Source organism: Colias eurytheme, chromosome 19 (genome assembly GCF_061535395.1).
Source record: "Colias eurytheme isolate Ceu_HAF_F1 chromosome 19, ilColEury1 Martin Lab GWU primary, whole genome shotgun sequence".
Classification (NCBI taxonomy): domain Eukaryota; kingdom Metazoa; phylum Arthropoda; class Insecta; order Lepidoptera; family Pieridae; genus Colias; species Colias eurytheme.
The window spans coordinates 9,542,550-9,558,951 of record NC_142998.1 but is presented as its reverse complement, the minus strand read 5'-3'; the positions used below and the strand labels follow the sequence as shown (position 1 = coordinate 9,558,951).

Sequence of the window (16,402 nt, the reverse complement as noted above, 5' to 3'; positions counted from 1 at the left end):
ATGCATTCGACAAATTAAAAAAGTTGCGTCAAAGCTTTCCTTTTTCAAAATGTCTATAACGGCTTTAACTCTCTTAAAACCAACGCTTAAAAGCTTGAAGTCATTATGAAATTGGTGTTAATTTTGTATCATTATTATAAAATGGGTTAAAAGATACTCGATAAAAAGAAGCAATTTATCATTCAAAGTACCGTATAGATATAGAAGCTCATAAATGTTTAACTTTCAAAAAAATAATAATAATGAAAAATACATAATTTCATTTTATCAGATAAAACGATATACATTTAGCTCTGTTCCAAAACGGCATTATTTCATTTTAAACTTTACTAGTTTCATATACGTTTTAAGCTACCATATAAAACACATATTAAAATACAATAAATTCAGGTAGGACGTGCCTCTAGAGGGTTTCTCGTAGGATTAGCGTGTTCAGTAAACAAGGGGAGAATTTCTTAAATAAAAAACCTTATTGCGCAATATAAAGCTTTATGGACTCTCACATTAAGTTTATATTTGCACATAATTGAACAAGGTATTGACAATATTTTGATGACTAGGATAATATTGAATTAGGTATTTTATAGGACTTGAAATTAAGCGTTGAAGTTTGTCTTCTGTTGATTTTATCTTCAAACATTTCTTTATTTACGTAACCACTGAAATATTAGCTTAATGTGTGAATGTTTTCTTTTTTTTTGCTTAATATTTTCAAGTATTTTCCTTTAATATTACAGAGAACTAGCACGTGTTTCCTCGCTGGCTGGAAATCGAACAGATTTCCATAGATTTGATAATATTTTGTTTACATAGATCTTGCTCTAAGTGCTCTTTGGGAAAAACTTCAATTAAAAGAAAAACAAATTCCATGAATTTATATTTAATATGTAGATAACAATAGATTTTTTTCATATTTACATACTGTTATGTATTAAGCTTTAATAACAAAAAGTATGTAGGTACAATACTAAAAAATCCGCTATAGCAGTGTATCTGCATTCTAAATTAATAAGAAATTAGACGAAAATGCAACAAATTCGTTTAAATTAGTTAAAAATTATTTTTGTTTCAACGTTTTATAATTTGAAAGATTTTTTCTGGAAATCAAATAAGATAGGAAATGCGTGATTCCTACAAGTTTTTAATATAATTATTTAAGGATGTTGTATGATTTTTTTCAACATGAAAATGAATTATTAATCTATTTGTTTATTATGACAAAATAAAGGAAGAAGAATGTAATCTAAAAACAATTATTTTCTAGTTACAGTTGTACCAGAATTATCTAAAAGTGTTAAATAGTACATAATTATATATATATATATATCAATTTCTCTAACCAATCAATAAAAAGTAAATAAAAAACGTGTGGCACTCGGGGACTGCCGCGGTAAAGCTATTTCATGCTATGCCTTCAAGCCACACCTCCGTGCCCGTCGGAGTGGGGAGCGTGAGGTTTTTTCGTTACGGAATTTCTGGATTCGGTCCCCGCGCTCAATGCCCGCGATAGAAGCTATGCAATAGCTTAAAAACTTAATATTATGTCGAATAGTTAACTAAGTAAATATAAACAAATGTTGAACTGTATAAACTAACTACACTATACAGTAATTAGCGGTCCAAGGCCTTAATTTTAAATTCTCATTGGAGGGTAATATCGATGGTATATGTTAACTGGATGTGATCATGATATTTTGTTTAATTTAACTTGTTGAAGGATCGAAAACTATAAATGTTAATTAATTATTATTAACACATTAAGAAGTAAAAATGATTGAAATTGATGTGAAAGTTATACTGCTAAGAGAATGACCAGTACCAGCATTGGGTCATTCGATCATCGAGTCCATCATCATAGTAATATATTATGAAGATATTAATTGGGGTAATTTGTTACCTATTTGGTGATAAATTTATTTTTATTTAAGGGCTTTTATTATAAAAACAAATAAAATTGAGAAACTAACAAATGATTATAATATGTATGAATGTGTGAATGAAATACAACATTCCTTCTTAAAAAAAACTACCACTATCTCAATAATTATAAACATATACAATACTACCTACATTCTCAAAATTACACAACCAATAACTCTACAAACCACGCAAAATTACTGACAAAAAAAATGTTTATATTTATTTCAGTCATAACCTAATTTATGTCTCTTCCAGTATCTATAGCATCTCTCACAGGGCAGGGCAGCAATGCGTCGGGGCGCGACGGTGCGTCATACATTGAACGCTGTTAATTTTTCAAAACTTTAATTGCAATCACTCGACTACATGCATTTTCACTCCTAGCCCATTGTTCGCGAAGGGTTTGGGCTCGTTACGGTTGCTCATTTTGTTGCTTTTGATCTGTGTTTCAAAGATGCAGAGTAATGTGCATTAGAGAGCTTTTGATTGAAATGCAATGCGTATACTTCATTTAGTAATCTGTGTAATCATGCTCAAAACTTCGTACTAATGTGTAGGCAGTGTGTTAGCTAAATCACAGAATATTAACTACCTAGTAGCTAGCGCTAAAGTGACATTTTTTATAGATATAAGTTCTCTTGTTCAATTTTATTTAAAACTAGCGGTCCGCCCCGGCTTCGCCCGTGGTACATATTTACGTTTTCTCTACATAAAAACCATCCTCGTACTTCAAGGAATATAATAAAAAAAGAATTATCGAAATCGGTTCAGCCGTTCTCGAGTTATGCGCTTACCAACACATTTTGCGATTCATTTTTATATATAAAGATTAAGTCGTCATAAATATTTGATATCCCAAAATTTTAATTTACGAAGCAACTAAACCTATGTACAATCATTTTAAAAAGTTTAAAGTTATGGCTCAAGGACGCTATTTGAATTTAGATTGACTATAGTTCATACACAGAAAATGATAAAACATTCTGTGATAAAACTGACGACGATCCTTCATCTATGAAATTGATGACAAGTAATTTAGAAGTTATTCTAAAACACATGTCATATCTAACCCTTATTTGCACACTTATTTGTCTTTGTCGTCTAGTACAAACATTGGTACGTACTTACTTTAAAATATAGATCAGTTTAACCTACAAACTTGGCTTTTTAAAACTACAGCACTGTTTCAGGTCAGGTTTTTACAGTTTTACTCTAGTATTGATTAAACTTGAATAGTAATAGCCATTTCCTCGAAGGCTTTAAGGCTTGTTGAAACGTCAGTATAGAGGGAAACCCGCTGACTAAGCGAGAGGATTTCCCGTTCATTAGTTTTTACTTAGACTATAAAGTTACTAAACTAATAAAGTTAATTTTACAATACATATATGTAAAATAAATTATTATTAGTGTACGAACTCCAAGCAATGAAATTGATTATATATTGGCAATTTAAAAAATGTTACGTGATTGTTTTGAAAAAAAAAATTAAGTAACAAAAAATAGACATTTTAGCGGGACATATGTAATGGATTTCATGATAGAGTTAGTTGGCATTTTTTAAGAATCACTCAAAAACGACGAACCGTTTCTGCGATCCTTACGTGTTGATTACCACAGACTATATAGATATTTATAATAAACTAGTGGTCCGCCCCGGCTTCGCGTTGGATCGAACTGCACATGGTGTGCGAATTTTATTATAATCGGTTAAGTGGTATAGGAGTCCATTGAGGACAAACATTGTGACACGAGATTTATATATATTACGATATTCGAGAAAATTGCATAACAAATTAACTTTATTCTGTATGTTTAACATACTATGATGCGATAAAACCTCTAACAAGTCGTCGAGACGTCCCATGTATGTAAGAAGCCTCCGGTCATGAGACTATGCATAATTTAGAGATCGGCCGACCCACCTTTACAGGCCATTATCACATAACACCATTGTATACTAGAATAGCTGGATACTTATATTTTTAGAACTTATTAGAACGTAATGACGTTTCAAAAGTGCTTCTAGAAGAAGTCTAATTGAATAAATATATGTTTGAGTTTGAGTTTGAACGTATACGATACTATAAACATGATAAGTGCCTGACTTTTAAACTGTGATTTATGGAAATTTTGACAGTAAGTATGTGTTGTGGTGTAGTACTTTATTTTGTTCTTTATATGGTGTACTTTAGTACTTATTATAAGCCTTAAAGTACACCTTATGTAGTACTAAAGTACCTACACCTTATATAGAACAAATAAAGTAAAGAAGGATATAAAAAAACGGAATACGCATGAAACAGCAAAATCTTCCATGCAGTATTTAATTTAATTGTAAACATATTTAATTACCTGAGAGTTTATACCTAGTTCACAAACTCTACTGCCGCATTTAAAATCCGCACCAAGACCCATTGCAGAAAAATCTTATTGGACTAACGTTGAATAATATTAGGTTTTCATATTAGTTTTCATACAATTACTTTTAAATAAACACCTAATAACTTGTATCTTAATTATAAAGTGGACAAAATGAAATTGATGTATTAAGGGATAGGTACGTATAATATGTCATCTTCAAAGTGTTAGATGAGGTTGTGTGTTAGCTTAGCTCGCAGTTATCCCTTATCAATGAAAGAGAAATATACCTTTAGTACCTATCTATCTTTTAGTGAAGCCGTGTGTTTGGATTGGACATGATGAATGGTTCAACATAGCATATATCGCTAAGTTTATATGTATAGAAATCAGAATTAAAAAGCAAAACAGAAGTTTAAATGGAATAATTATTAAGCTATTGCATAGCTTCTATCGCAGGCCTTGAGCGCGGGGACCGAATCGAGAAATTCCGTAACGAAAAAACCTCACGCTCCCCACTCCGACGGGCTCGGAGGTGTGGCTTGAAGGCATGCTATGCAATAGCTTTACCGCAGCAGTCCCCGAGTGCCACACGTCTTTTTTTTAATACAGCACTAAGCCTCCTTCAAATTGTGAGAACTGGACTGGATTTTTAACCATAAGGCACCAGCTTTCAAATAAAAAAAGAATCATCAAAATCGGTTCACCCAGTCGAAAGTTATGAGGTTTCAAACAAAAAAATAAAGTCGAATTTCGAACCTCCTTTTTAAGGCTGTAAATACCTACGTACGTCAAAAGCAAACAATTTCCGTTATTAATTCTATAATCCGCTTATCCAATTTAAACAACGCAACAACATCGAAAATAAAGAAAAATTAATAAATCTCATGGGCCACAATCCCGTTTGCCAGATGTAGGCTGTATGCGGTGGTCACATCCGATCGTCGGCTTCCGGTCCTCGTATTACAACCTTTATTTTTTCCCACCGTTCCCATGGACCAACTTTTTCACCTCCGAGTTGAATGAGATTGATTTAGTTCATGTAGGCTATTTAAAGTACAAAGCAACATTTTAAATAAGGAGCTGTATTCGTTTTAAAATCAACTGTAAATGTAACCTTTAATGTGTAATTTGTTCATTACGATTTATGTTAAAAGTACTCGACCGAATTTAAAAATTCCTTCACAATAAGAAAACATAAAATTGTTATTTATTTTAGATATACATCTGAATACCTCTAAATAAATAAATAAAGAAATAAACAAACAGCTTAAACGCATGACTTAGGACAGTCAATGTTGCAAGAATGTTTTCCTACGTTTAAATAAAAAAAATATGATTGTCTTGGAAAAATACACGTGGAAACATTCGTTTCAACTTTATATGTATCCATGGAAATATTTACTTTTCAAGTAGCCTTCGTAGAAATTACGCGTGTAACATTCTATTGGAAAAGTACATCGTTCAAAATACTTAATGGTCTAAGAGCCCGTGTTAGATCGTCCTTCACCGATCTGTTATCCAGATGAGACGTATTTTTTATTACTTAAATACTTTTTATAAAAAAATATGCCTATAATTGCTTGCCTATCGAAAAGTGGTCATGGCTATTTTTAATTAAATTAACTTTTATCGATTTTTTTTCATCACCTTCATACTTTTGATAACCAAATGAAATTTATTTGACAGATAGTTTTTGATACACAGAATAGCTCAGAAGACGAAACAAGACGCCGTTCTACTATTAGAAGCTATCGACTGCACTATCTTCGTAGAAGACCAAGGTTCAAGTATTTATAGAATAACCACATTCAGACAAACTAGATATTGAATAGATTTGTGTTTAACTGATATTTTAGGGAAGAGCTCTATTACATCAAAAATTAACGTATTCATTATTTATTTATTTATTACTCTTAAACTCAACTATAGGTACCTACATGAAGGAACCTTATTGGTTATTTCTATTATGTGTAAAAAGTTTAGTTTATCAGGCTGAAAAAGTAATCGATTCCGTAATAATACGGAGGTAGGTAATCATTATGAGAAAAAATCTTATGATATACGTAAATAAAAAAAATGATGAATGTTGCTAATTGTTGTTGTAAGTTATTTGTTTAATTGCAGCTACCTTTTCACTGTCTTTATCGACGATTTTATTATGTTAGTAAAAGTACATTGAAGTGACTAAATTATCTGGATAAATATAATATAAAATATAAATTATAATATAAATAAATAAATCATATTTACCCTAACGTAGATATTTACAGTAACTCATTTCAGTTACATATAATATCTATTTGAATCTGCAATCTGCATAAAGTTTGATTTGGGGTAAATATTTGACCGTAACTTGCTTCGTTCATACGAATTTGTCGGCAAGTTACGGGGACTAAAAATTTGGATCCGAATTTATGTGAAATTCGAATTTTGTGCATGTAGAGAGCGAGTTTATTATTTTTGCTTGATTTCAGTCAGTTTCAGGATTAATTGTTTTTCTTATTAACTTTGAATGTTGTCAAATTACAAATTGGTAATGTAATGGTTAGGAAGATATTTTTTAGAATGACTTTACAAATCGGTTACCATAATAATTAAATATATTGTATTTATTTCAATGCAAAACTTGTTGAAATTTTTATTGAACTCATATCTACATTATATGAAGGTATTATTTCGGTGGCAAAGGGACCTTTTCCTTCATTATTATAAATCTGACGAAGTATTTGAAAAATAAATTAACTTGAAATCCGGGGATGGCTAATGGTCGATGTTAGAAATAGTTTCTCTATATATATAGAACGAGCTATCAATCAATGAATGATGGATGATTAGTAGGAGCTTATTCTGTTATTACAACCAAATGAAAATTTGTTTTGTTTTATTACATTTTTCTGTATTTTTGCAACGATAGTGAGTGTTTTAACAAAAACAGTTTTATTTTATTAACAAGTAAGTTATTAAACAGTTCACTGTAATTCTTTTATTATAATATTTAGTAGGTACCTTATTAACTTAATGTTTCATATCAAGAGCATGAAATTCTATGAAAAAGTTTCATATGAAACCGTAAGAGGTCACTGCTTCACTCTAGAACAAATTATTTATATTTTACGGTCATTTTCTCTTTTCGTTTCACTAAAATGTAACACGCCGGGTGTAAGAATACAAAGTCTTTTAAATACGCCCGCATTAGATATCCACAATAACATTTAACTTTCTATCAACAATATCTCACAGGAAGCCTGAAACCTGATACCGTTTTGTTGACAAATATAACACTCTTATTGCAAGAGGGTAAGGTTGAAGGTTGAACGGATAGGTAGGCCCATCTGCGCAGCCTGATCTCTACTTGAACACGTTTTTTTCTATTTAGAAGGATGTGATCTATTTTTGAGGAGGCAGGTGTGTCACTAGAAAGGGAGCAAATCATGTGAACACTTGTGTTCGCTAATCTTTGGAAGTTGTAGGTAAGTGGCAAGTGATTAACAACACATTTTGAACAGGATATTATGTACCCGTAATATTATTAGCTTGTTAACTTTCACATTTTTGAGCTGTTAAATAAAACAATTATTAAGTTTTAGTGCTAAAGATTGCTATAATAAACATCAGTCACAGTTACACTCAAATAATTATCTACTATCTAAACGCATGTTTGAGTTACATTTACAGACAGACTAACTGACTGTAATTCATATCAATGTAAAAATTACATACATTTCAGAATGATTTTATTAATAGAAATATGAGAAGGTATCCGATAAATAAACCGAGAAATAGTCGGAGCGAATTAAAGTTCTATCGATAAAATTATTATATTTGTGGATATTTGTCCACACTCCGCGGGCACGAAGTCGTAGGCGTTATTTACTCTATAAAAGGGATCTGTTATACCTTTATGTTTAGTTGCTATATTATAATCATTTATACCTGTAATAATTTTATTGAAATTTTCTGTATATATAAAAATGTATCCCTATTTCCCTTGGTTACGGCATCACACGTGAACGGGTGGACCAATTTCCATAATTATTTTTTTTATAATATTCCTTGAAGTACGAAGATGATTCTCATGGAGAGAAAACTTAAACATGTACCACAGGTAAAGCCAGGGATGACCGCTAGTTTGAAATAAAATTTGATACATTTTTTATTGCATATTTGAACCTATTTTCACTACTAAAATGCAGATGTGAACTTAACCAGGTAATAAGCAATGCCGCCATTACTAAATATATTTATATTTGATTAAACGTGGCAATGTTTGATGCAGTTTTTTTATTAGATACAATTATTCAAGAGGAAAGTTTTAGCATATACTTTACTAGCTGCTCCGCGCGGTTTCACCCCCGTGGCTCCACTCCTGTTGCCCGTAGCGTGATGAAATATAGCCTATAACCTTCCTCGATAAATGGGCTATCTAACACCGAAAGAATTTTTCAAATCGGACCAGTAGTTCCCGAGATTAGTGCGTTCAAACAAACAAACTCTTCAGCTTTATAATATTAGTATAGACATAGTATAGATTAGGTTTTAGACACAACGGGCGAAGCCGCGGGCGGAAAGCTAGTATTAATCTATAACTAGTTTTTAAAGCTCTTCCTTCCTCAGCTAGTCATACAGATTCTGGCCGGGTTGGCCAACCCTCGTTAATGAGTGACAAGATAATCCGGCTAATGAGGCGGTTGACCCCTGGTCGCTGGGGGTTGGTAAGGTGCCGATACCTCTAACCTAACCTTTGTGGTTAAATAGATGACGTTTTGACAACACTGCTAAGATCGCAGGGTCGATGATGGCTATGGACAGCTTTAAAGGACTGTATAATTGTAAAAATGAGTTGGTACTTATTAAAATCAATCTTATTGTATACTTGAATTTTTATGTGGATATGGTGTTGGCATATAGGATGTAAGCGTTTTCTTTATTTCGATATGCATTAAAAAGTTGAAAAACAGGAGGAAACAAAATCTTTTTTGTCAAAACTCAAAACTCTGTCAATAAATTGTCAAAATAGGAGATGAAAGTTTCTACCATAATTTTTTTCGCGGGTGTAACCGCGGGCATAACTAGATAATAAATACTTTTAACTAAACTCAAATAGCCAATTTACATTATAATTAAACAAATATGATAAAGTTAAGTATAGGTCTTGAATAGCAATGAAAATGAACGATTTAACAATTTATAAGTACATTTCTAAGAATTCAACAACTATGTTGAAGCGTGTACTCAACATAATCATCATAAAGTTTTGTAACTACCTAATTATATTAGAACAAATCTCGTAAATTTATCATAATGTACTTATGAATTTAATTTAAATATGATTGATGTCAGAATGTGTTTTATACTGTGTATATTTCTGTATTAAATAATAATGAACAAAAACTCCCTTTTTAGGTATCGCTTTCACTTTAATTCCAACCAACAAAACGTTAAGATGACACAAATGATAATGAATAATGACAATGCAAATTGCAATTCGTGTGAACAAAAAAAATATAACACAAAGTGACGGTAGGTCGAAAACAAACGTCGTAAACATACAGCCCACCAAGGACAAATTTTCAAAATTTTCCTTAATACAATTAACCGATCAAAACATGAATACTAACGAAAGTCTTTACACGAGTTTAACATCAAATACAGAAAAAATACAAAATAAAATATTACCACATTGCATGCTTTCTTACTAATACGTGCTAATACGAACATAATATGAGGCTCGAGAGCCAACAAAAAAAATCAACATTAGTTGGTAATTGGCAAAAAACACAATTTAGAAACAGGACGTTTAATTACATTGTTTTTACATTTAAGACTGACAACTCGCGTAATTCCGTCCAATCCGGGATGTTTTTCAACTATAATACCATATAACCATCTTCCAGGTGGAAGATCATCCTCCACTACTAACACTAAACCTCCAATTGTAGGTTCAGGAACAATATTGTTCCATTTATAACGATGGTAGAACTGAGTCAAATATTCATTTGACCAACGACGCCAAAAATCTTGTGTCATTTTTTGAGTCATTTGCCACCGTCTGAGATTTGTGATATTGGATGTTTCGTAATTGACATCAGGGGGTAAAACCAAAGGTTCTCCCACCAAAAAGTGTCCTGGTGCTAGTGGGATTGGATTGTCTGGACTCTCAGTAATTTTAGAAATAGGCCGAGAATTCAGACAAGATTCTATTTGACAAAGTAATGTTGTCATTTCTTCGAATGTTAAGGTTGAATTCCCAACAATGCGTCTTAAATGATGTTTCGTCGATTTTACCCCTGCCTCCCATAGTCCTCCAAAATTTGGGGAATGGGGAGGGATAAAATGCCATTCAGTCCCATTTGTAGCCAGTTGATCTGCAATTTCCTTCACTATACTGGACCTCTCATGAGAATATAAAGATTTGAGTTCTCGTGCTGCACCCACAAAATTTGTCCCATTATCGCTCCATACTTCAGCACAATGACCACGGCGTGCTATAAAACGCTTAAACGCTGCTAGAAATCCCTGAGCTGTAAGGTCACTTACTGCTTCGAGATGGATAGCGCGTGTGGCCATACAAATGAATAAGCAAATATATCCCTTGAATGACCGATTACCTCTGCCTTTAGAGGTTCTTATATTAATAGGCCCTGCATAGTCTACTCCACTCTTTAAGAAAGGTCGACAAGCAGTAGATCTTTCAACCGGTAGTTGTCCCATCAACTGGTGTCTTGTGCGAGCGGCATATCGTACACAACGAACGCATTTACGAACACACAGCCGTATTAAATCCTTCGCACCTATTATCCAGTATTTTGATTGCAAATAATTTTGCATCAATTGGGGACCGCCGTGAAATGTTCTCTCATGAGCATCCGCAATAATCAAAGTTGTAAACTGTGATTTGCGAGGAAGAATGATAGGATGTTTTCTCTCATCACTAAGGATTGCCTGCTGCAGTCTGCCACCTACTCGTAGAATACCGTCTTCGTCAATTATTGGATTAAGTGAGGTAAGTCTACTTTTTTTATTTATTTCTTTTTTATTTCTTAAATCTGCAAGCTCTTCACCGAAATGTTTTTCTTGGCATCTTTTAATACATACTTTTAAACTTTCTCTTATTTCAAAACTTGTTATCCAATCCTTCTGATCTTCTACTTCCTTTTTTCTCATCCTTTTAATTAGTCTTTTACAGAGTGCAGTAACCCGGAGCAGTCTTCTCAAAGATGAAAACCGTGAGTATATTTCTTCTTCGGGATCTGCTTCATCAGCGTGAGTATTTATTAAACAAATTTTCATTTTTCTTTCTTCTAGATGTGTATCTTCTATTTGACCTCTTGTAAAATTTATATCCTTTACTTGCAGCCACTTCGGCCCTTCCTTCCAGAGTTGAACATCCCATTGCGTTCCGCCACGCGATGCACAATCTGCAGGATTATCCTTGGTAGATACGTGCTGCCATTGCTGCGGTTCCAACGAAGTAATAATCTCCGACACACGGTTGGCGACAAAGGTTTTCCAACGACTAGGTTGTCCTTGAAGCCAAGCGAGCACAATTTGTGAGTCGGTCCACGCATGAATAGAAGATTTCTCCATACCCATGGCTTGAGACACTTCTAGTAGCAGTCTTGTGAGTAGTACAGCTCCACAAAGCTCCAATCTCGGAATCGAAACTTGTTTAATGGGCGCTACCTTTGTTTTGGAAGCGATTAATGCAACATTAATTCCCCCATTGGAGTTAACCACTCGCAAGTACACAACTGCCGCAAATGCAACATTTGAAGCATCGCAGAAGCCATGCAATTCGCGAACTGTATCATCATTATTGATGTTGATCCAGCGTGGGATACTAAATTTGGTAAGTGTATCTAATTCACTTCTATACTTGAGCCAGTCCTTCAGTAATTGTGCAGGAAGTTCATCATCCCACTCAATTCCCGAGAGCCATAATTTTTGTATAAAAACTTTGGCTGAAATTATTACTGGCGCAAGCCAACCAACAGGATCAAATAATCGAGAAATTTCTGAAATAACTTTTCTTTTTGTTACAGGAGGAGAGAGCGGTGGAAGGTGTACTAAGTATTCAAATTCATCAGTTCTTCGGTTCCAGGTAAGTCCTAAAATTTTCATGATTTCATCTATTTTTAGTTTCAGGTTTTCTGATTGATCTTCAACATCTTCATTAATCTCTTTAAGTATATCTTCGCTATTACTGCTCCATTTTTGCAAAACAAATCCACCTCCTTGGAGAAGTTGTGTTATTTCCTTATAAATTTGCTTACCTTCTTCCACAGAAAAACAGCCTGACATAAAATCATCCATGTAAAAATCATGAAGTACCCTTTCAGCAGCCAGCGGATACTTTACTCCATCGTCGTGTGCAACTTGCTGTAATGATTTCACAGCGAGATAAGGTGCTGAAGCCGTTCCAAAGGTAACTCGTAAGAGGCGCAGATGCTGCAGTCTTTGATCTGGATCTTCGCGCCACACAAAACGTTGAAAATCTGTATGTAATTCAGATATTTTTACCTGTCTATACATTTTTATAATGTCAGCGACAAGACAAATTGGATATTGACGCCAACGCATTATAATGTGACGTAAGTCAGGTTGTAGCGATGGGCCTACCATGAGTTCGTCATTCAATGTGATGCCATTGGTTCCTGGACAAGAAGCGTTGAAGACAACTCGGACCTTGGTAGTATCCTTATCCTCTCGGATCACTGCATGGTGAGGTAAGTAAACAGCATCAGCTGAATCTTCTTCATGTGATGGCACAGTTTCCACGTGACCTAAATTTTTATATTCTTTTATGACAGCAGCATACTCAGCCTTAAGTTTGGGATTTTTTAATAAATTATTCTCAAGCCGATTAAATTGTTTTATTGCAATAGCCTTTGAATTACCATATTTGCAATTTGGATCATCGGTTCGAAATGGTAAATTAACTATATAGCGTCCTGAACTATCTCTCCTAGTAGTTGATGTGTATATACTCTCACATTTAATTTCCTCCTCTGTAAGAAGTGATTTATCAGAGGCAAATTGATCCGATTCAAGCTCCCAAAACTTCTTCATAAGTTCGTATTCATCATTTTGATGAATATGATTGCACCAAATAGTGCTGGAGCTCGATCTGGATTGAATTGGACCCGATAGAATCCAGCCCAGCTGTGTATTTTGCGCGATTAATGCACTGGGTGAATCCTTGATCAGACCTTCAAGCAAAATCTGACCATAAACATCTGCTCCAAGGAGCATGTCAATTTTATTTGGTATTGCAAAGAAAGGATCTGCTAAAACTAATTTAGAAACTTCAGGACTAAGACTAACAACAGCATTCCTTTCCGGAAGTACTGAGGTGAGCTTATTGAGTACAAAAGCTTGGACGCAAATTTTAAAGTTGCAATGGCGTGATTGAATCTCAATTTCTACCCTCGCTTTAGAGGCAACAGAACTTGAGTGATCACTACCCAAACCAATAATGGAGCTTTTGTGTGGAATCTTTCTTAGCCCAAGAAGTTGAACTGCGGCTTCAGTCAAAAATGAAGCCTGTGATCCTTGATCAATGAGACATCTTAACGTGATCAATGAGCCTGTGTGTGACCTGGCATTAACTAATGCGGTGGCAAGTAAAACTTGTCCACTGAAACGTGAAAAGCAGGCTCTGATATTATTAATATTTTTTACCTGTGTTGATGTAGATGCTGTTGCTTCCTTAGCATCTGATTCTGCCTCACTCATTTGAGGCTCCGACGGAAGCGATACATTTTTGGGATGTAGTAAAGAATGATGTTTCTTCTTGCAAATACGACACCTGGAAGACTGGCGACACGAATATACATTGTGACCTGCACCAAGACAATTAAAACAAAGATTATGTGATTGGACAAAATTCCGTCGAGTATCAGTCATTTCTCTTGAAAAACTTTTACAATTTCTTAAATGATGATCATCAGAACAATAAATACATTTTAAATTTGAAATATGAAACGCTTTCGGAGTAACATTAGTTCTATATTGTTGACTATTTTGTTTAGCTACCTTAGGATCAATAAATTCTAATGAACGTGAGCGGATTTCTAAAAATTCTACAAATTCTTTATATGTTGGTAATAAATTACAATTTTTACTACTTTGCAGTTCCCACTGCTTACGGGACTCGGAATCTAATTTTAAGCTTACAATATAAATAACAATAGTGTCCCAAGTACTTACATCTATTGACAAATTTTTAAGTGCAAACATACATTCATTAGTAGTATCTAATATTTCGCGTAACGCTGTAGCTGATTCAGTTGTTACAGTTTTTTGATTCATAAATTTCTTTAAGATACAATTGGCAAGATACTTTTTGTTGCTGTACCGATCTTCAAGCTGTTTCCAACATAAATTATAATTTTCTGCAGTTATTGGTATGTGTCGCAAGAACTGTTCCGCTTCTCCAGTGAGTTGACATTTTAAATAATGTAAGCGTTGAACATCATCCAATGTAGGGTTACTATGTACCAGTGACAAAAACAGGTCTCGAAAGCTCGTCCATTCTGCATATTTCCCGGAGAAATGTGGAATAGCAATCTTTGGTAATTTAAAACCTTGTTGTTTCGAATCTGAAGCTGTGGTGCTGCCCTCTGGCGCATGATGTACAGTGGTTGATTTAACTAAATTAGCTCGAGCTTCCCGCAACTCATACTTATAATCGATGTATTGTTCTTCGCAATTGCCATATGTATCAGCCTTGACATAAGTAGTAGCATTCAATTTATCACTTTCCGAAACTTGAATAATTTGCGTGTGAGTTTGCAAAAACTGAGACCAAAGTTCTTCAAGCGCATCTAATCTTGTCGATAAATACGCATCATTCGCTAAACGTTCTTTAGGCGATTTCTTAAAATTAGATCTAGCTTTTGTAATTCGATCATATATATTGTTTTGCACTTTAATATAAGATTCCATCTTTCAAATACAAAAAGGTTTGTCCACTTATTTACTCACTCACAGCACTTATACACAAAATAACCTCCAGATGCAGATGTGAAGACACGATGATAGAACACCCAACTCGATGTAACGCTGACCGTTATAGTTGTATGTACGTACTATTAGACTATTAGTCGTAAATCGTAATCCACCAATAATAATTTCATCGATATTGTCGTAACTCCAAAGCCAGTATTCTCCAGTATCGTTATATATTATATATTATATCCGGCAATCGTAAGGACCATGAACAAAAACTCCCTTTTTAGGTATCGCTTTCACTTTAATTCCAACCAACAAAACGTTAAGATGACACAAATGATAATGAATAATGACAATGCAAATTGCAATTCGTGTGAACAAAAAAAATATAACACAAAGTGACGGTAGGTCGAAAACAAACGTCGTAAACAATAATTATAAGGAAGTTATTTCATTATTGCGTCACATTGTATCACACAAACGCAAAAAGCGATAAATATCTTTAAGAATTTATCCCCAATTCAAATAACACTCCCTACGAGGAAATATTTGTAAGAAAATGTCATCTTATTAATGATACGGACTAAGAATAGCATTGATCAAACAGTAATAATGTGTTAATATTCCATGAAGTATGTATATGATAAAAGTCTCTAAAATATAGAATGTTCCAGATTTCGTATCAGTTCTATTTTTGCGTTCCATCAGTTAGTACCAACGGTGTATTATTATTTCAATAAGTAGCCGGGTAGATGCGAGTAGCTCCTGTAAACACTAAATAATAAGAAAGTAACATAAATGTTTCATAAAACAGGACCTTGGGTTCAGCACGTGTAACGCTCCTGGTTGCCTAGCAACCAGATATCCCAGGAGATGTATTTTTAAAGCGTGTTTTGGTAATAAAGTCGATTTCTTGTAATCGGCCTATAGTTTAATGAAATGACACATCGATTAAAAAAATAATTAACTTTTTTTAATATAAAAGCTTTTTTTTGAAAAAAACTTACTATACTAATATTATATAGAGGAAAGGTTTGTATGTATGTATGTATGTATGGTTTTCACGCATAAACTACTGCACCGATTTCGATGAAATTTGTCACAGATAATCTTTAGATCCTGAGAAAGAACATAGGCTACCTTTTATTTTTATTGCGAAATATGTACC

General features: G+C 33.7%; 1 protein-coding gene across 1 annotated transcript; it reads right to left on the bottom strand.

Annotated features, from left to right (window-relative positions):
- Positions 1-10,035: 10,035 nt before the first annotated feature.
- Positions 10,036-15,228, bottom strand: LOC149900336 (uncharacterized). Its single transcript, XM_090113417.1, has 2 exons — positions 13,275-15,228; positions 10,036-13,064 (listed from the first exon to the last, which is right to left on the bottom strand). The coding sequence occupies exons 1-2, from the start codon at positions 15,226-15,228 to the stop codon at positions 10,036-10,038; spliced, it is 4,983 nt and encodes a 1,660-aa protein (XP_089969543.1).
- Positions 15,229-16,402: the final 1,174 nt, after the last annotated feature.

Bases quoted from the DNA above. Each gene is read 5' to 3' on its own strand.
- LOC149900336 (XM_090113417.1), bottom strand. From the start codon at position 15,228: ATGGAATCTTATATTAAAGTGCAAAACAATATATATGATCGAATTACA. The intron at 13,065-13,274 runs GTGAGAGTATAT...ATAAAAATTTAG, and splicing joins TACAGAGGAGGAAATTAAAT to GTCACGTGGAAACTGTGCCA.